Here is a 21,828-nt window from a genome sequence, read left to right on the forward strand (position 1 = left end):
ATAAAAAATAAGATGTATATTAATTTTGAAAAATACAGTATTAAATTGTTAAAAGAGTTTTTGATATAAAATATGAATTATGTGGAAAATATACTTCTTATAAGAGATTTCCAATTGTAGAGGCGCAGATATTCTGTTTGGCTATCTAAGAATTGTGTTAGCCCATTTTAGCAAATCTTAGCCTCTCCTTCTTGGCTAGAGTATGCAAAAGGCAAAGAGCCAAGAAGTATCCTCGCCTTTGGCCTGCGTCCTTCACACTTTGTCAATGAGAGTTGGGTGTGAAAAATGAAATTATAAGCAGAACGACGGGATGCAGGAGCAACTCCTTTGCCAGGACAACTCCTGGCATCATCAGCATCATGACAGTTGAGAATACATCTTAGGCGCATTTTAATTTCATGCTTTGCTTGGCCCGTTGTCTCCCTTTTCCCCAGGTTTCCCCAGTTTTCCCCCGTTTTCCTCCAATTTCCTAGCTGCGGCTTCTGTCGCTCTTTTTGATTGTTGCTGCGTAATGACATTTAATGTCCATAGACCATAATTGACAGAGGGGAGTGGCAGCGGGGGGATTGCCAGCGGATCTTCATGCGCGACTGCACAGCAGTTAAATTCCGGCCGAATGTCTTCCCTTTGTATATCCATCTCTATATGTTTTGTAGGCCGACATTTGGCAGCCGCTTTTGGCCATTTGTTCTGCCATTGAATGGGCCAAAATGATTGGCATGAGCAGATGGGGGAGGATGGCCATAATTTGTGGCCCAGAGTGCAGCTGAAAGCTTTCCCGATTCGAATTTAATAGTGCGAGGACGTTATGAGCACGAAGGTGAAACTGGATGATTTCAACGAAATAATGAAAGATTTCCACAGTCGCAGAGGACCATTTGGACCAACCAAAGGAAAATGCCGAGCGATTCCAGACGGCGTGGATTTAATGGTTAGCCATTGTGAAAAATAATAAAGGTAATGAAATTGCTTTTGTTATTATTTGCAGTATTCAAAGAATATTAAATCATATAACAAGAATAGTATCCTACTCTTAGACTTTTCGACTTAATTTATTTAACAATTTAAGATATATTTTAGTATTCTAGAATTTGATACGATATTTGCAATATTTTCGCTCATTTCAGGCATTTAAACATGATTACGTTCATATACATAATTAAAATGGTAATCGAAATCGAATTGGAAAATCTATATACTATTCACAACTATTGTAGATGCTAATTTTTGGGGAATGTAATAAGTTATAAATTGGGAAATACAGTTATCTGGTTTAAATTAATTAAAGCTCGATACTTGATACGTTTGCATAAATTCATTACTAAAAATAAAAATTAAACAGGCTTATAAAAAATTGCTGTGAGCAAACATAAATCCCCAGCTTTTGTTCTCAGCATGGTATTTTTCATTTAATTTAAGCTGCAGGTAATTTAATTGCGTATTAATTATATGTATCTCTATGAATAACTATTTTATTTAGCCCACATACTACGTTTCGTTGTGTTGCAAAGGCTGTCCAACCGTTTGGAAATGCAGCTGTCCAAAAGGCTTTAATGCACTTGACTTGGCTTGACTGACTGGCGGACTGGCAGCCCGGGCAAAAGTTCATTAAATTAATTAATGGAAAGTTTTCGAAAATGCATTTTCCGTGAGTATCATGTGGCCGATGGTTTTAGCCATATTCGAAGCTCCTCGCCGAATGCAGTCAAAGTCAAAGGCACTGGCAGGCTGAATCTTATGGCTTAGCATCCCAAATCCCCACCCGCCGGCACTTCAGCCAGCTCACTTTAAGTTGCCTCCTCCAGTGGTCTCCTCCAGCCCCGCCCATTACCAAATCCAATCCAATCCCGACTTGCCACCAACATGCGTATCCCTTCGCGCGCTGCAGTCGAACAATGAGCCACCGCAGGGCACCATCGCATCCACATCCACCCACTTCTCAGCAACAACAATAGCTGCTCCTTCAACAGCTGCCAGCAGTTCGCCACCACTCCACTACCGAAATCCAGCATCACAACATCCCAGTACCCCAGTACCCTAACATCCCAGCAGCATCCAACCATCACTTCATCCCAATCATAGCCAACTGAACAGAAATCCCAAACTGAGCCGCGTGATGCATTTGATCTGAAACCAGCAAAGTGGCAGAGTGCGCGGGGCGCGGAGGTGCGCTGGATATCCTGGTTATCCTCGGGGCCAAGGAGTTCGTTTCAGAACTGCCAAGCACTTGAACTTCTTAAGTTCGGCTCGCCCCACTGGTTCGCCCTATTTCATTTACTTCTTTGCTTGATTGGGCGTCCCACGAAGCGTTTTTGTAAGTAAAAAACTTATTTAATTGTTTTTTTTTTTTTCACTTTTTACTTTAATTTGTGAAAATGATATTAGTGAAATGATATTAGCATGGCTTTCTTAACTAAACTTTATTTTTGATTATACAAATAGTTTGATCTATAGTGATAATTAAGAGTAACTTTCAAATATTTATAGAACCTCCCCTCATAAAACTTCGATGTTCAGGCCATATTCAATTAGAAATAACCTTGATCTTAAGCCCTGAACATCACTGTGCCTGCCAAGGAAATTAATTACTAGACACTTGCTGGGGCCGACAATGCGTTTCCAGGTGTAGTAGTTTTCCAGCACACCTGCCACACCCCACCCTACCTGCGGTTGTTGTTTTCCAGGGCAAATATTAATTTTCGCACCTTTGACTGTTGTTTTCGCAGCGTTTTGCATTGTTTTTGGCCTCCCAGGCAGCCAGCCGATGCCACAATGCGCCATTGTTGATGCCTGTGACAGGGGCTGGCAGCCATAATATCAGAAAGAAGCAGTTGGCAATCCGCACAGAGCAGCTCCCCTTTCCAGTTGCAGCCCGTATTTCGTAATCAAATCAGGCTGCATTTAAATGCATGTTGAGCTCATTTAAATCTACTTGAGGCGCTCGTATTCACAACCAATGCACATGCCCATGCCCATGCCCATGCCCATTCCCATGACCTATCACCTCAGTTCAGCTCCATCGGAGTGAAAGCATTATTTTGGCATTGTTCCATTTGAACTTGAAACGGGTGGCGGGGGGTGGAAGTCTGAGATAGTTTTGTGTGTTTCATAATGATAATGGAGATGTGGTCCAAAAATTGATAAAGAAATAATAACAAGAATGTGAATTATTTAAAATTGTTAGGCCTATCAATAGTTTATGTATTATTAGGCAATGGGAAATACAATTTATACAATGAGAAATACTTAAGCACACATAGGCGATCGTGAGTCACGCTGTCATCGCCAGGTGGCGTTGCTTTCTGTTGATTTTCCGTACGTGCTGTAACCACCAATAGAAAGCGTACAGCTTCGTCCTGCGTCCTGTCGCCCAGGTCCTTAGTGCTTAGTCCAAACCGGACTCGGCATAATCTCGCACGTAATTTGTATGTATGCGACAGAAATGTCCGTTGCACCTGTCGCCTAACCTTCGTCTCCCTTTTCCTTCCGACTTCTCGTGCCGCCGCCACCCCTCCCCTTGATCCTGCCCCCTTCCCCCGCCCATTTTCCATTTTCCGGGACTGTCTGCCCCAAGCAAAACTATTGTCTGGCCAAGTTGTTGACAGGCACGTTGACGTCATTGTTTCGTAATTTGTATCCTTAGCTGGCGCATTAGAGCTTAGTTTATGTCCCCTTTAACCCTGGCAAACTTGCCAAGAATTGAAACTCGGTCCATTTTTAGTTTATATTCTTGTAGTCTCATTTCCAAATGGCTGACTTTAAGCTGTGATAATTGATAAACATTTTTTTCTACACACTGCGTATGAGTTATATTTATAACTAGTGGCAAATCCACCCAGCTTTCGTTGCGGCTCTGTTTGTAAAGTTTTCGTTTCATAAAGGTATTATATTAGTTTAATAATATTTCCAACAAAATATAAAACTAAGTAAAATGTTTATTCAACAATTTGTCATCTTAATAGAGAGAGTAGCTTTAAGGTGTAGAAACTTTAAATTTGTCACGTTTATAATGCCATAAATTAATAATACAATAAAAAGTACTTAATTATTTGCAGACATAAGCAAATTTAAAAATGTATGATAAAAATGCACATGCAATACTGGGCGTATGAGTAATAATATGAAAGCCGGAAGATCCGCAATTAAAATCGACTTAATTTTCCGTAATGCCCGCTTTTCAAAAAGTTTATGAAAAAATCATTTCCACAAATGTCAAACGTATTCGGGCTGTCACATCATATTTAATAAATTTGCCAGCCGAATGGCAAAAATACCAGAATTTGTCTGCCATTTACATGCTCAAAGTTGCTCAAAAGCTAAGCGGCTTATGCCAGCCAGCCAGGTAACATGAAAAAGAAGCTCAGTCAGGCAGACAGTCTGGCCGTGAGCTAAGTGCTGGGGAAATAGGAACCAGGAACCAGGACACAGCACCCAGCAGGACACAGGACATGGGACCCGAATCCTGGACCACTTTCATCACACTCGTATCGATGGGAGACGCTAAAAAAATGCATCTCGTGTTCATTTGTGGCGGAAATAACTTTTTGAAGCTGTGGAGCCACATTTTACCTGGTTGCAAACTCCCTTCGCTCGCTCGGCTTACACTGCCCAAAAAAAACAGCAATCGCGCTGCTGGTGGTGAAAAAAGGCGAGTGCTCTGAGTGGCAGAGAAGTAAAGTCCATTACTATTAAAAAAGTTTTTTTAGAGCGACCAGGGAAACTTTGTTTGTGGGGGCCTAAGCACAAAGATGACATCAAAGTTGTGTGAGTTTAATGTAATGGCAAGTGCGGGGAAAACTGGGCTGTGGACTGTGGAACTTGCCTCACATGTTTAGCTGCTGTCGAAAGTTAACTCCGGCCCGCTTCCTTGGACAGCCTTTGGCAACTTTGTTGCACAATCGAGTACGAAATTCACTCGACTGGATTAAAAGATTACCGAGGAGATTATGAATTCCGGGGCGGGGACTGAAGGTAGAAAGGCAAAAAATGCCGAACCCTTCAGTTTTAGAGGATGAGTTGCTGCAAGTTTTCCTTTGAAGGGGAAATCTCCAATATGTTGCTGGCAAAATATCTCCCCCGACTGTCAGTTGCAGATACCCAATTCAATTTCAATTTAAACCTTTAACCCCCGGGTTGCCCAGGCTCCGCGGACTTCAGACCCTAATTTAACGCGTTGACAATTTTTAATTTTTATTTAAAAACTTTTACTTGGCCGGCCCTCAACTCAAATCAAATTTTTTTCAGCTTCTCACCTGGCCGAAAGTCTGTCCGAAAAAAAAGTTGTTTTGCTCATTAGAAATTCGAAAAGGTTTTCGCTTTTCCGGCCACCGCAACAAGCGGCAAACTTTTTGCATTAATTTCATTGCTCGGACAGAAGTTTAAGCTCGGAAAAAAAAACCTGGAATGACAAGCCCTCCAAAAGAGTTTTCCAAGAAAAAAAGTTTTCGATTAAATTGTGCGCCCAATTTTTTTTTTTACCGAAATGTCTTTGTAAGCTGTCAGAGATTTTCAGCTTGTAAATTGTGTGTCCAATGTTTTTTCGTCGGCCAAATGAAGTGCGCAGATTGTTTACTTAGGGCACAAGACGTAAAAGGATTACCAGGGGACACTCGAGGCTTAATGCTAATGTTTTCATAAAAAGTGGCATGAGTAAAAAGATTGGCAGCCTAGGAAAGAAAATTTAATGGTTTTCCCAAAACTTAGTTCTGAAAATCTGAGCCAAAGGTGTTGATAAGTTGCCACAATATTTTAATTTGGTTGATTGGCAACCAACTACTTTTTAGTCACAACATAAGATATACTTATCATATGTCTAGTATATAGATTTTCTACAATAGGATCGTTTAATAACTTTAGCTTAAGAATTGAATCTAAATATTCCTATGAGATTGAAGCCTACGGCTTTGTTGAGTGCCCTTCGCTGCTGTTGTGACCCGAGTCCTGGGCTCCGGTTCTGGTTCAGGTTCTGATTCTGATTGAACCCCTTGGTAATCCGCCCTTCCTGGCCATCCTGCCATGTCATGGCCATTGACATGGCCGACTCCCAACGTTGACCCCATGGTGTTGACCATTTGCGATGGCTCTTGGCCAGAATCGTTTGTGACAGCCACTCGAACCGGAGGAGCGGTGGAAAAAAACGCTCTGGACAGTCGGCTTAGGATCCGCTCCTTTTGGCCAGGACTCTGCCAGGACTGGTACATCGCCCGGATTAGCCGGGCAAAGTAAATTTCAAAGCCGGCATAAGTTGAGTTTTGTCACGCGCCAAGCGAAAAAATACCCAAAAAACAGAATGAAATCGAAGTGGATGGAATCGAATTGGACCGAAAGCAATGAAATGGAAACCGTGCATGCGAAAGGCGTATTATGTTTTCAATAAAGGTAAATGTGGTGGGCACTAGAGCCACTTTCACCCCCCGCCTGTCATGCAAATCTTCAGCCTGGAAATTTTAACACTTGAGCGATTTTCATCCGTCGACCCAAGAAAAGCTCCTGGAGCAAACATGAAATATATATGCCACAGAATCTTTTTTTTTTGTTGCCGGCCACAGGAATGTTTGTTAATGCCACCGCCCTAATCCAATCCCACAAAATAGAGAAGGAAACTGCCCCGGGCAAATAAATAAAACGAAACCCGCTCGCAACATTTCAGCAAATAATCGCATAAAGCATTTCGGACTGCCCAGCTGCTGGATCGCATATAATGTGTGGTCGTAGCGGCCATTTTTCGTCTTGCGGAGAAGTGGAGGACGAAGGACCTTCGCATTGTTTGCTAAGCGATTTGGTTTTTGGGTCGCTTTTGTTGCTGGCATTAACTGCGGTTTCCCGCCTAAAATGGTGCAGTATTACATACATGTTTAAAGTGAATGGACACACAGGCGGTCATTCCTCTTAAATACTGTGGAAAATGCACCTAATGTGCCGCTTAGGATAAATAGTTAAGACGCATATATCCTTATACAAAGTTGAATAGATTGACAAGAAATTAGCTTTCTTATACAGATTCCTTTTGCTAAGGTAATAAGCATATGCTCATGCAATGTATATAAATCCTTCGAGACTTTAATCGGAATTTTGAAGAAAAAGGACCTTTGTGAAATGTTTACATTTTCCACAAGCCTTCCGCTTTCCATTCACTCAAGTTTATAATCGATTAGACAAACTGAGCGTTCAGCAGAAGTTTTCCCGACAGGCCTCGGGGGTTTTCGCCCTGTCTGCCAACCAACTCATTTCCACTTTTGTGTAAGTGCAGAGGAAATCAACACGTAAAATTCCAATTAATTCCGCCTAGCTAAATAAATCGTTTCAACGCAAAACACAAACTGATCATAAAACTTAATAACCAAAGGCACTCAAACACAAATTCCAGCACGCACACATGGGCACTGAAATGGGGATAGGTATAGAGGCATTGGGATAAGGATAATTGGCCATGTATGCGTTGTGTAAACAGTTTTTTGGGCTATTTGCTTATCGGCAGAATTGCAAGTTGGTGCGGCAAACTTTTTGTGCTGATTAATAAGAAAGTCCATAAGTTGAGGAGGAGGAGACGGGGGACTATGGAGACTCATAACCAGAGAAATTGAGACATTAGCCAGCTGGGCACGCGATTCCGATTCCGTTTCGCTACTTTGGGCACATCGCAAACGCATAAATCCAATTGAAAGTGCTTAGCTTTGATTTTCGCTCTTCAGCCCACTGCCGGACTTTCTCTTACTATATATATACATATATATATATGTATATATGTAGTACACATCTGATTTGGACTGGCTTAGTCCCCGAGCTAGCCATCGGGTGTATGAATGACCCGCAGTTGGAGCTTAGTTCGGTTCGGATCGGATCGGTGCGTACGTGTTAGTTTTTATGCACGGCTTTTTCAACACTTGGACACTTGAGTGTCGAGCGCTACGTGCCGCAATTCCCATCGACAGAGTTATCAGGACATGTCCATATATTGATAAATGCTCGAAGTGAAACACACACTGAAAGAAACTAGTAGCTGCAAGAAATTTCTTACAGAGAGATTATGACAACATAGTTAGGTAGATGATTTATGGCTTATCAGAAGAATGGTTAAATGTAAGTAATACTTTTATAATAGATAACAGATTTAAAAATTTAAGAAGTCACTTGAATGATATTGGAATTACTGAAAGTGAAAGTTAAATGAGTTCAGAGCTGGCACACCATTTTTTGTCGCAGTGTAGATGTCTAACTAACCTCTGCTCGATATCCCCGCCCCCCTGCGAATAGAACAAATATTTAGCCGTATGCCTGCCGGCGGTGGAAATTAAGTCACGTCGCGGCAATCGCGCACAGCAGTTGAAAGTTTTTCCAAGCCGCCGACAGTGAGTGCGAGCGGGACGGGCGATAAGCGGAGCAAGCGAGACGGGGCGCTTTTGTAGCTGGAATAAAGGCTATTTGGCTGAGCGGAAAATGGTTTTGGCAATCTTGAAAAGCGAAACGTATATTGAAATGCCATTTCCAATGCAAATGCAGAATGGCAAAATTAATGATGTTCATTTCCTGCAGCCAGGCAAATTCCCCATCCCCTGTAAACCCTTCAACCGAGAGCTTACAGGAGAATTATGATTGTGAAACAATAGACTTTTCGCCATGGTCTGGAGGCTGAATCGTTTGCTGCAGGCGGCGTGCAACAAGATTTTCGCATTAAGCTGAAACATTGAAACTTCCCCCCTTCACCATACCCCGCATCAGGACTCCCTTCGGCCCCGCCCCTTTTACGCCACCCATCGAAGGCCATTACCATTTTCGGTTAGCTGCAGTTTTGCGTTGCAGCTGACGGCGTCGTTTTTGTTTCCTTTGTTCCCCCATCTTTGCCAATTTTGTATGCACTTCTACCACCACCCCGAGCCGAACACCCCATACCCCCCCAAAAATGTAGACCACCACAACCCCACTCCATTTCCATGCCCCATGCCACCAGTTCTTTCCGCTGTTGCTTACATTGTCACAGTTGCCGCTTTTCTTTGCATGCGAAGTTGGGTCTGCTCTGGGCCGAGTTCTGGGCCCGGCTTAATGCTTTTGCATTTCATTCGCATACCCCAGCTGCACCACCCCTTTCAATATTTGCTTTACAATTTCCCAGCAGTAAAAGACTTTGCTGCATTTGTTTAATTGCCTGTGAAGAAATCATTGAAAGGTTTGTAGCACCACGTGCACCACGGCATTTTATTTTAGAGTTTAGATTATATACTTACCCAAATGAAACAAATTTGTTTAATAAAATAAAAAAACTAATAAGTTATGTATTTTAGACTTTCGAAACAATGTCATCTTTCGTACGACACAACCTTCAAATATTATTCTTAAAGTGGGTTAACTGATAACTAAGAAGCACAACACTAAATTCTTGGCAGGTCGTAAATACCCAACGAACTTACGCAGTTCATAAAATGAAATTATGCTGTGACCTCGATAAATCACTCGTCTTTCACCTTGCCTACATTCATTTAGCACTATACTAACTGTCAGTTAGACATAATTCATGATTATCGGTACCACCAACCAGCTTTATAAAGCCACTGATCCGTGAATTTGCAAGCAGTTGACTGAGAGTAGTCATGGCAATAATTGTATTGGCAGCAATTTTGGTATTATCTCAGGGGATCCAAAGCCAGGATAATATATCCTTGGATCCACTAGAGAAGCTTAACGATGTCGTCACTTCTCGTCTAAAAGAGCGCCTTAAAGAAGTCACTTCTGCTGATTTTTCTGGCCAATATAAAAGACTTGAACAAGCTGCTGATCTTCCGCTTTTCCAACTGGATGAAAAAATAATGGCATATAATGAGCTCAATCTTCTCCAGCGGGCGGACATCTCCTCGGGTTCAACTAGCGAGCCAGTGATCCGGAATGGAACCTCTTCCGAGGAGGGACCAGCATTGCGCCAGACATACACCCAATTCGAAAAGCAAATCCTTAGACTCCTTAGGAGGCTTGGCATTTACGATGGGTTCACTGTTCGCGTATTCAAGGCAATCTTTAGCGATGAAGAGCAGCTAAAAAAGCTTAAGAAGAAGCTGGACGAGTTGGGAAAGAAGGATAAGGACACGGACAAGGATAACGACAAGGATTTATTGTGGGCCCATATCATCGATTTGTTTTAATCCTTGTATATCTATCTATTTCCATTCTATGGCCTAAATAAAGAATAATATTGCAGCATAAACATATGGTTTATTAGTTCGACTTATATAGATCATCATTCTACTTAGAAGATTCCATTGTATTTTTTCTTTCGTGAGGCCTAAAAACAAGAGTATTTATTATTATGTATATACACTTTGTTAATATATACACACTCCAATCCATCATCCGCATAAACTTATTTTTCCGGCAGGTGTAATCTCAGTGCGCTCTCAAATTATGCAATTAAATAGTGAAACATTTTGGGCGCAAACTTTGCCTACCTACGTTTTTTACATTTTTTTTTTTTTTGGCCAGAAAACTCACTCAACACTCACTTAGCAGCATGAATAAAATTAAACTCACGGCGCAAGTTTTATTTTTGGCAGCAACAAAACTGCGAAAATTGTAAGAAACGAAAAAAAGTCGAAACATACGAAACTTATAGCAAGTTGGGAATATTTCGAATACTGAATGAATTTTGCACATATTTCAAACTTGATTCCTTTTTCCCCCATATCCCCCACACACCCCTCTGCTCACGTTGGAAAAGTTTGCGTGGCAAGGCAAGTTTTTCCCCGTTCAGTTGTTGTTGGTGTTAATGTTTCACTTCTCAATTCTACTTTTAATTTCTGGCAAAGAGGAGCGTTGCAAAAAAAAGACTAGGAATAAAATACTTTGATGGTAAAGTTGCTTATGGCGCTGCTCCATAAGAAAGCGACTGGGGGGGAATGTGTGTCAAAATTAATTAATTTCATGATTTATGCACGAAAACTTTACCAAGGCAGTTTTTCCCATTGAAAACACTGCACCGGGCTGCGGGTTAAGTGGTGCTAATGTTGGCCCATTGACCGCTGGCACTCCACCAACAAAGGGAGCCCACACCCAATGGAAAACTTGGAGCTAAACCGAAATAGACCAACTCCCTGCTAAAAACTAAACAGGTCACGTGGCTGGCCTGCAAAGTATTTCCCCAGCCAGCGAACCCCTTCAAAACTTTGCCACCTCTTTCGGTCAAAAGTTGGAGTCCCCAAAAAACTGGACTACCGAACAGTTGTTACCAGCACTTAGAGAAACATGATATCAGAAATTATTTATTAACCTGAGAGTTAGATTTAAAAACTTCATGAATTACAAAAGCAAAAAATACCATATTTGGCTTAGGTTGTCTTAGCGGAAATACCTTATGCTATAAAAATAAGTTAATTGCAATTCCCCCAACAAGTTTCTCTCAGTGCACAGCTAATGCTCTTGCATTTCTGGCTTCTGCTGTAGGTGTGAACATTTATTTCAACAGCATTTCTGTGATTAGAGCTCCTTCAGCCGCCCCACTCCTCCTCCAATCTTGATTGGCAAAGTTCAGTTTTGGGTTTTCATTTCCATTTGGCTTGCCCGCAACCCGCTCCGGGAAACTGCTGTGGAAATCCTTTCGGCTGCTTATCGTTTTTGCATTCATTTGTTTTCAATTGTAATTAATCTTGGCCAGAAAAGTTTTCTTTTGACATTTTGTGGCTCCTAGGGTGCTCCTTGACTTCGGCCTTAGTTTGCCAGGCTTCTGTATTGTCCTGGCCAAGTTGCTCTTGTTGTTGCTGCTTTTTTGGGACTGGGTGGCGATGGCAACAACATGTTACTGTCACAATTAAAATAAACTTTCTTCACTAATTGAAAAGTGTCAAGTATAATTTCTTTAAAGCTGCCCAAAAAAGGAAAGTTTCTTGTGGCGAATTCGATGACTTGTGTCCCCACTATGGCCGTGAAATTAATTTTTGAAAATCTGTTTTTAATATTAAATTGTCCTTGTTCTGCAAAGGTCTTGTAAAGTATTTGTATTTATTTATACATACCAAAGTTACTTGTATATCGAAGATTACTCCAATACACACATCTGCTTAAGAATAATTTAATAAAACGTCAAATTTGTATAAAAAAAAATACATTTATAAGTGTGCTGGCTTAGCAGTAAGTAAATTATGTTATGAATAACTTATATTAAACAGTTCAATAATATCTTTAATTATGTAGGCCAACCTCAAGGCTGCCTAATCAAGCAATTATAAATGCCTGAGTTTATTTAAGTCTTACGCAATTTTTGCTTGCGGCACTGGAGCGATAATCCGAGATTAAGAACTAAAGCAGAGGAGTTTAAAGATATTTTGCATTGCATTAATTGAAATTTTTGCCACATCAAAGGGCATGAAAAAGCCGCAAAAACATGGAAACCCGCTCAAGCCAGTGCATTTCCCGCACCGCCAGAAGCCAAAGAGATTTTCCCCACAAAGCGGCAACCGCAGGAGAACTAATTACACTAAAGTGTCAAGTAAGAGAGAGTGAGCCAGAGTGCAGGAAAAGTGCTCGAAGTAGGGAAAAGTTTGCTGTCGAAGCCAGCCAGCCATAAGTAATGCCGAACTTTGATATAATAATTTATAAGAATATTTGCAAATTCCAATAGCGGCAGGCAAAAATATTTTCGCCCGAAAGTATGCAATCGCAAATGCACTCGCAGCTGGTCGACACTGAGCTACAAAAGTATGCAGCAAGGGCGATAACACAAATTCACTGAAGTGGGGGCTTAGCTGGGGGAAAACGAAACTTTGCCTGGCGAGAGAAAACTTAATCCCAGACCCCGGAGCCCAAAGTCAAGCAAACAAACAAATGCCTGGCGTTCGGAGTTGAATTTGGGGGAGTTCTGGCTGCTGAATCCCGGTTTCTTAAGCCGCCATTCATCAGTTTCGACTGGCCAAGTATTTAAGCCATTTTCTCTAATGAATGCGGTCGCGCATTTTTAAGCGCCCACAAAACTATCCAAGGTTTGAGTTGGTGGTGGTTTTCTTGGCTGTTCACAAAGTTTGCCAAAGAAAAGTTCACAACTTATTCGAAACACGTGCAAAATTATGCTGGCCGCCTTCGGATTTGCATACCCTGTGCACTGCGTTTTTGTTTGGGTACATTAGAAAATGGAATTTAATGTTGTATACAGGTTTAGTAAGAACAACAAATAAGAATACATTTTAGGGTAATCGGCAAGAATGTCCTTTGAATGGAAATGATTTAAAATGTGCAACAAAAATATTGTTTTGTGATTTTTGAATAAATAAATATGTATTAAGGTGGCGATGATAAGATTTAGTCGTAATAGTCTTAACATTTCCAAGTTTCTAAGTTCCTCCCTTCCCCGGGCGTTGACTGCAGATAATTATTTGACCAAAAAGACAAACAGCTATTTTTTCTGTTTTCCCAGTTTTCAGCCTCTTAAATATTCGCAAAGTCCCCTTCCCTTAGCTGCAAGTAAAATTGCAATAAAAAGAAGATTATGGAACTCACAGCCATTGACATTAAACGCCCGGCGAGTGCCGTGAATAATTAGCGATGTCATTTAATTTAAGCCTTTTTCGCACCGCTAACCATGCCAATGTCTGTGCGGTAAAATAAGACCTTTTGTTCTGATTTATAGGTATAGATAGAAATGAAAAGAGGGAATGAACTTGACAATGTTGCGAGATGAATGATCGACGAAAAACAAGCGGAAAATCTCCAAGATCTGTGTGGAAAAAAACTTAACATGGAAAAAAATTATTTTAATTATTTTCACCTAGTTTATTTAAGTGCATTTAAATTTTTAAAATTGTATTATACAGTTCAATTTCTAAAAGTCATATATTGGCACTCTCCATGAAAAATAGCCCAGCTATCTCAGCTCGATTAGTTTATAGAGTGCAATCCAAATGGGTCATATCCACAACCATTAATCCCCCGAGCAATATTCAAATTGTTCGAGCAGCGCAGCCAAATTAGATTGCCACCCACTTGAGTGTCTACTTATAGAGCCTGTCAAACTAACGGCCAAACTAATCCGCCTGACAAAATGTCACGGAAAAATAAAAATAATAGCAGGAAACTCACCTAGCTGGCTGGCTGGCATTGTGGGACCATCGGTGGCAATTGGGAAAACACGTAAATAACAGATGAACAGATGTTCTATTATGGTTTTGTTTGGTTCTGCTCGGACAGCTCGTAAAAGCAGCAAATCGATCGGAGAAGCCTAGAGATGTGGCTCTTCACTCTGATTTTCCGATGACGCCCACTCATCGATGCTTTTCCTCTCAGTGTGGTGGACACTTGCCGACAGTTTTCCCCCCACAAACTTTGGGTGTACTAAACAGAGCAGCAAGTGCAGCGAGAGCTGAGCGTCAAATTAATTTGTGTTTTGATTTAAATTATGGTCAACACAAGCAGTTTTCACAAACAGCGGCAACCTGAACATCGCCGCCGGCAAATTCAATTAAATACTGAACAGAAGATACATAGAACATGCATAAGTTTTATTCGTCGAAATATTATTTATACTTATAATTTATATTCCGGAATAAATAACGACGGGTCCGCTGGGCGGCTCCATGGACTGTCAAGTCGATCGGCGCGGATCGCCCGGCAGTGCCATCTTGAACGTTCCGCCAGCCAAACGCGAGAAAATCGCGCGCATCGTCGTCGCCGCTACGTCGTCGCCGCCCACTCGCATTTTCACGTTTACACGCCCGAAAAGAAAAGCACACACGGATATAAAGTGCAATATATATAAAATAATATTTTTGTGGCCCAGTGCAGTTTTTTTGGAAATCATGTCACTTGCGGTGCCAGCTCAAAAGTGTGGAAATTCTAGCCATAGTGCGTAAGGAAGTGCAGTTAAAGTGCCAACTGATCTCGAAATAGAAAAGAAATTACAAAAAAATATGCTAAAAAATTAAACTATTCAAAAAACAAGAAAATTACTCAATATAAACAGAAAATGAAACAAAACACATAAAATGTACCTACGACTCTAAATATGTCATAACATCCAAGTTAGTTTCCAAGTGCTGTTGATTTGCCTTGGCCATTGTTTGTTGATTGTATCTGCAGCGCATCGTGTGCGTATCTGTATCTTTATCTGCGAGCTGTGTTTCCGCGAGTGCGTTCGGTATGCCGCATCCAAGAGAGATTTGACCTCGCACTTCACCCATCAAGTGAATTCATTTGTCGTTCAACTCACGCGATCCGCGGTCTGCTCCTCGTCATCATCGGTCATGTGTCTTCTGCGATCTTGAATCTTGGATCTGCGCTAAGCACAATCACCCGGCCAATTTGTCACACAAAAGAATCGTTCTAGTCCACGGAAGTTTCCCCCACATCACTACAGCCAATTGCCATCGAAGTAAGTGAGTTAGTTAAGTTAAAATCCCAAAGAGATTCCAGCTGATCTCTTCGGGATACTCTGCCGGTCGCATTCAATATTTATTGCTCCCGAATGTCCAACATGTGGGCCATATTGCAACAGAAATAGCCGGCATTGAAATGAATTTGGCAAAATCAGACAACAAAAAAAATCAGAAAATAGATTGTGGAAAATTGGGATGAGCATAGATTGCTAAGAGAGCCATCCAAAAATAAGCAATGGAAAGTATTATTAATTAATTTTTGGACAAACTTTGGGTCTGTGTTGTGTTCGACAGCTCCGTTTCATTAACATCGCTATAAATAGGCAAGTGGTCCATAAATCTCGAGCGTCCAGTGCAAATAACAAGAAATAGACTTAAGTTATGGCTCGCGAATCGCTTGTTTATATTGCGATGTCGTTGACAATTTTTATTTGTTTAGAGGTGAGATGGACTAAATTTATGCAGATGCCGATGGCGATGCCTATCCCGATCCCGAATCCAATATCCAATTAGCAGACACAGGCACACACAGATGACCCAAAAAACTAAAGCAATTTGTCAGGGTTTCGGGATTGGTTTGGGGCTACCATTTGCCGTATTCGTATACGGTTTTGTCATTACGGTCAATAATTACCGCAAGCATGTCAACCGAAATTATTGCCCAGATAGATTTTCCAACCCCGTTTGCCACACTTCCACTTCGGTTTAAGTGTCCGGCCATGTGTTGCAGTCAAACCGCAAGGACTCCCCGGCTCCGGCATTTTCCTCCTGGCCTGCCCGCTCTGCCGGAAATAATTACTCAGCTTGCTTTTCTTTCGAGTGGAGGGCCACGACGAAGCGGGCGGGTCGGACGTGGGCCAACTTTCCCCACATTTAATTTATATTATTTGTGCTTCCTTTTGTCTGCCTTGGCCGGCGACCCAGCTCTCCACCTGCGTTCACCTGGCTTTATTAGTAGCTCACTGTCCGTCTGTCCGTCTGTCGGTCTGTCTGTCGGTTGGTTGGTTGGTCGACCCCTCCTCGACCGCCCTTTCAGCTGACCCAGGACTACGGTCATGTCCTGGCTGCTGCTGTTGTCGTTATTCAACCACTAAACTGTGTTTTGGCTTTTGTTGCATTTTCAACCGCATTCCTGTGGCTTCTTCAACTTCGATTTTCCAGTTGAGTTTCTAATAATATTATTGGAATTGAAGGGTTCTCACAGCCAGCACAAAGAGCGAGCTCTGAATTTAGGGTAAGAGTATTGCGTTTCATATTTCGAGTCGACAATCGACTTCAGTTCCGAAATGCTTCGGCGTAAATTATTAAATAACGTTTTCCGCTTACCAACACGCTTTTCCGCAGACATACCAAAGTCTGTCCGAGGACCTCGCCGAAACGTGGCTATAACCATTGGTCAAATTCAATTCAATATTGATCGCTGTTCGGGGCAGGCGAAACAGAAGGGCCACATAAGAAGGACACGAAAATCGAGTGGCAAAAACAAAAAGGGTTACCACTTGCCATACATGAACACTCTTAAAAAATAGTAGCTGTAAACAAACAAATAATATTTCAATTAGTATTTGATTAAGTAGCATCATTAGGTATAAACTGTATCTGTGTATAGTAATGTGTATCAAAAGATAGTTTTACAACTTTTCTGATGTATTTTCCTCCGTGTAAAAGAGCTGGGCATGTAGCTAAAGTAACTATCCATCTATGAATAGACCAACGTGTATCATGGTATTCAATGGCGGACCTTTTATGGCGGCCATTCTTCACTAGCGCCCACTGTACCTGTAAATCGATGGGAGCAGACGTGACCCACTGTATGTGTCGCAACTCGTGAGTTGTGGCTAGGTTTTTTGGATGGTTACGGGGGCAAATGGCATCGGGAGGCAGTGCGGAGTAATTGCTCGAGATAAGAATCTCAGATTAGATAAATCGGTAAACAGTTAGGTACAGACGCTAGCTCCCGATAAGCAGCAGATTGGAATCAGAACATTTTGGTATACCGCATTAATTTATATTTGGCCTAACTATGTTACTTTATATGTATACCATTAAGAATATCCATGTATCTTTCTATGTAACTCTATTTAAGTGCCACACTATCTTTAAACTATTTATGTTCGCCTTAATAGAATTATTAACTAATCTATCGTGGGAGTTCTATTACTATTTCGTACAATTGTCAAATTCTTCAAAAGCTTTGCACGCAATTCTTATCAGCTGATAGTTGGCTGAAGAGGAATTTGTGAATGGAGGTCTGATAGCCTTGATTTAATCAAAACAATTGATTTTTATTAATGTAATGTATTTTGTATCTGTATCTCAGGACTTCCGCTAATTAGTAAACCTATAAATAGAACCATGTTATAACTCAGCCCATGAATAGATAATTGCATTTTCGATTTTTTCAATTTCGATTGGTTCGAAACCAATTGTACCCCTCACCAAAACCCCATAATTATAGCCCTTTCAGGGGTGAGGGGGATGGCAACAGCGAGTGAGAGGGAGATAGCGCGAGACATAGGCCGTATGTAAAGTGACACACATTTACCACTAAACAGTCGCTTATTATAATTTGATGGCACAATGACAAACAAACCCACAAAACCGAGCTTTCCTTCACCGACACGTATCGGTTATGTACCGCTTCTATATAGGATATATATATGGTGGGTATATAGACCGACCGACCGACCGACCGGCGAGAGAGTCGACGTCGATGTTATGGCCACGGCTGAGAACGGCTGTCCGGTCACACGACCCCACAAGTCACCCACTCGAAACTCATCGATACTTTGGCTTTGGCTTTGGCTTTGGCTACGTGGCAAGCTCATTGGTCTCCATTTTCTCCGTTTTCCCCCAGGCAGCACTGGTATTTGTGTAATGGCCCTGCAGACACACGGACACACGGACTGACGGACGGACAAAACGGACAAACGGACAGTCGGGGAGACGGACCCGGAGCGAGGATATATCCGTACATATAAATTCAGAGCGGCCACTCGCATGAGTTTAGTTTATATTTATGAGCATTATAGTGCGGATATATGGAGCGCGAAGTCGAGAGTTCGAAAGTAATTGCAGCGACTGCCGCCTGCACTCCTTTGTGATATTTTCCCGGGACTCGATTCGTTTTCGCACTCGCATTTGTTGTCGACGCCATACATTTTGGATTTTGGTAGCCAAATGCTTGCACTGATTAAGCCCGGTCATCCGTCAGATGGCACTTCCCCCTGCCCCGCAGTCGTCGATGCACTCGATAAGATAGTCAATTAAAGAGCTCGACAACCTGTACTATCCGCGGCGATAGGTAACTCGACTCGGTAGCAGGAGAACGTCGCTCCGGTCGGAGCAAATGTTGTTCCAGAGAAAACAGTGAAGCGTGAGAGAGAAAGGCAGAGTGAAATTTACTTACCTGACGGCAATCAGCGGGCAATTATGCGATAAGCTCTTATCAGACTGCAGATAACACTTTTCCGCGCGAGAGGCGGCTGAGAATTATGAAATCGGAATCGGAATTTCGGCTGCGTTAGTTGTACTCCGTTGGCGTCTACGTGCGGTTGTCTCCATCGTTGAATTCGATCAGTGCAGATCGCGAGTGCTTTTGAGTGATTTACCTGATTGATTTACCTGGTATCTGCAGTTAAACGCCCTTGATATCTGCCCCAGATAAGGCCATTGTGGCATAAGGTGTGATCAAATTCGATATAGAAACTGGCTTAAAATCAAATGTACCTGCCAGGAACTTAAACCAATTTTTTATTTCTATGTAAGTATTCAACGCTCAAAGGAAAACAAACTCGTGACACATTTTAAAGAATCATTTTGTGAACTAGGTGGTTTTTACACATATTAGTTATAATATATTCAGGAAAGTGCGCAGTTAAACTATAATTTAGCGCAAATATTCGCTCAACTCTTAATCCCAGAAGTGATACACAATTCTAATTCATATATAAAATCCGCTTATCTTCACCTGTCTCTCCGCAATTTCAACTGGATTAGTCATACTTCTGCAGAAACTTAGACACTATCTGAAGTTTGACTGCACTAAAGATAAAGACCTGTTCATCCACGGTCTTCCAACTCCAGTTACTCGGATATAAAGGTACACCATATTGTCTCCAAAAAGCAGGGGAAAAAAGCAAAACCACAATAAAGCAAACGTATAAAACTCGAGAGATAAGATAAGGAAACTCGCTCAACAAGTGAATGGGGGAACTCTGGGAGGGTCGGATTGTGAATCGGCCATATGGGGATGTGTGAACGAGACATGTGTTGGTACTCACTACATAAAGTGCATGTACCGACTACTACAGCTACAGATGCAGCTATAGCTACAGTTCACAATGCAACCATGGACAAGTGACATCTTTACGAAATGTCAACTGTCAGAATGGCAAGACGCTGACAGAGAAAACACCGAGAATCGGGGTCAAAGTGTCCCAGGGACCAAGAGCACGACCAAGACTCCGTAGCCAACATTTGCATACAATGGCCAAAGTTTGATTATCTCTCGGTTCCGATGGGTGGAGCATGGGTGGGATGTGGATGGTTATGGTGATGGTATGCCCAGCTCAAAGGCAGCTGTGCAAAATATTGTCACTAAAGTTAATTAAAAAACAGCCAGGGGCCCACTCACACCACTCCACACCCACACGGATTGGAATCTGGTTTAATAAAAATGCCAAAGGGTGCCCAGGGGTTGGGGTTTTGCTTTGGGGTTGAGGCACGGTGGTTGGGGTTTGGGCCCTGCCTTTGGGGGTAGCTCTCTGTCAACGCTGCGTGGGCAAACAAAAGCAAATAAATAGAAAAGAGATACTCAATAATCAATAGATAAATAAAATTACAAGGTGACAGCAACAGCATGGAGGACGGCACAGCTGGTTGCCTCCCCCACCGATCTGCTGCTATATATATGTACGTGGTACGTTAAAGCTACGAGAAGCAACAGCGACGATAACTGCTCATAATGCAGCAGTCAGGCTAATCGCGTGCAGACTGAGCTCGACCTGCTAATACCCTGTATGATTAATTAGTAAAATTTGGAAGTAGGTTCCTGAAAAGATTTCTTTTCTCACATTTGACTTTTAAAGCAGTTGCAACTTTAGACTTTACCAACTCTTAAGTTTTAACTTAAAGTTTGAGCACTACATTTTCATATACTTACTTTACATGATCCTTTAAAGTTTTAAATCCCATTTGGTAACTTGGAAAAGTTTGATAATACAGCCAAAATGTCCCCCAAATATCGCATACCCTGACTCCAGCGACGTTGGCGTCGAGGTTGCTGTCGTCGACATCGTTTGATGGCGCTGGGATAAGCGCGTGGCAAGAATCCGCAGGAGCCAGGCGATGGGCGGTGGGCGTGGCTGAGGCAGAATCAGGAGCAGGAGCACGCCGTTGGCGAACCGATGACTGCCTTCCTAACACGCTTGCCTCAGCTCGGGGGCAAATTGTGGGGGATGCAACAAGCGCCCCATGGCACGACAGCGATGCGGATGCGGATGATGACGACGACAGTTGCCACAGCCCGGCCAAGAGGAGCGGACGGAGCCAAAAAATAAAACAAAGCGCCTGAGCGCGCTGCGAAAATAAATAAGCGGGCAACGTAAATAGACGAGCGCCAAAATATGCAAGCGTTGAAATTTATTAAAAAATAATAGAAAAACCGTCGAATTCTGTCGCGATTATCCGAAGGACGAGAGCAACTCTGTCCATGGTGTGGGTGGACTTAAAGTATGTGCCTTAAGTGAATGCTAAATTTTGGCCAAAGAGGATGTTGCATTGAAAGTTGTCAGTCCTGAATAACTGACGGGTTATTCGATGAGGTATATAAGGGAATTATTTAAGGTAATGCAATTTTCAATACAAGATTGTTGTAGGTACTCAACATTTATCACCCGTAGTCCGTAACATCCTTAAGTTGTTTAAAGTATCTGCTGAAGATGCTACCCATTCAAGTTCCTTAATGTTGTCAAAACTGTTTAAGCCCAGATACAAAAATGTTCATGGTATTGTAAGAAGTATTATTGTATTTGTGACACTCGTAAATAACTAGAAAATCGCTCCAGTTAACTGCTTAAATTTGGCCTTTAATGCAGCTGTTCGGGCCGTAAAGCAATAAGGCCAAGCGTAAGAGCTTTCCTTGCCAGTGCACCACGTGTACATATATGCTTTTCCGCCAAAACTACCCACCAACCCGTCTATATCCACAGATATCTACAGAATCGGTATATATGCAGGCGCGTTAATTAAGGCGCCCATGCCTGTGGCCAGTCAAGTGCGACAACAAATAATTTGATTTCAATTTAACTAATTAGCTGGAGCCTTCAACATTATGCGGCCAACTGAGCCCTCGCTCTCAGCATGTGAGCACTCGACATGCTTATCTGTTTAGCGGCAGATGCCAACAACTACACAGAGAAAAATAGTGGAGCTTACTATGTATAGCTTGAAATCACACTAGTTAAATTCAACTTCACATCATTCC

At 42.0% G+C, this 21,828-nt stretch overlaps 3 protein-coding genes across 7 annotated transcripts in view; 2 read left to right on the forward strand and 1 right to left on the reverse strand.

Moving 5' to 3' along the window:
* Nucleotides 1-9,584: 9,584 nt before the first annotated feature.
* On the forward strand, nucleotides 9,585-10,130 carry LOC117150660. The gene has a single exon (XM_033317649.1). The coding sequence runs from the start codon at nucleotides 9,585-9,587 to the stop codon at nucleotides 10,128-10,130; it is 546 nt and encodes a 181-aa protein (XP_033173540.1).
* Nucleotides 10,131-14,529: 4,399 nt separating this feature from the next.
* Nucleotides 14,530-14,791, reverse strand: LOC117137775. The gene has a single exon (XM_033299400.1). The coding sequence runs from the start codon at nucleotides 14,765-14,767 to the stop codon at nucleotides 14,552-14,554; it is 216 nt and encodes a 71-aa protein (XP_033155291.1). The 5' UTR covers nucleotides 14,768-14,791; the 3' UTR covers nucleotides 14,530-14,551.
* A 458-nt stretch (nucleotides 14,792-15,249) lies between these two features.
* Nucleotides 15,250-21,828, forward strand: part of LOC117137718 (CUGBP Elav-like family member 1) — a 52,749-nt gene continuing 46,170 nt past the window's right edge. For 2 of the 5 annotated variants that reach the window (XM_033299294.1, XM_033299312.1), the window contains exon 1: nucleotides 18,898-19,104. The gene's annotated coding sequence lies outside the window, so the exon portion shown is untranslated. Of the gene's footprint in view, nucleotides 15,338-18,817; nucleotides 19,105-21,828 lie in introns of those variants that run through there. The other 3 variants (XM_033299303.1, XM_033299375.1, XM_033299320.1) reach the window with 3 other exon arrangements.

The sequence above is a fragment of the Drosophila mauritiana genome, chromosome 2L (genome assembly GCF_004382145.1).
Source record: "Drosophila mauritiana strain mau12 chromosome 2L, ASM438214v1, whole genome shotgun sequence".
NCBI lineage: Eukaryota > Metazoa > Arthropoda > Insecta > Diptera > Drosophilidae > Drosophila > Drosophila mauritiana.

Excerpts from the sequence above, each read along its gene's own strand:
- LOC117150660 (XM_033317649.1), top strand. The coding sequence starts at position 9,585 with ATGGCAATAATTGTATTGGCAGCAATTTTGGTATTATCTCAGGGGATC.
- LOC117137775 (XM_033299400.1), bottom strand. The coding sequence starts at position 14,767 with ATGATTTCCAAAAAAACTGCACTGGGCCACAAAAATATTATTTTATAT.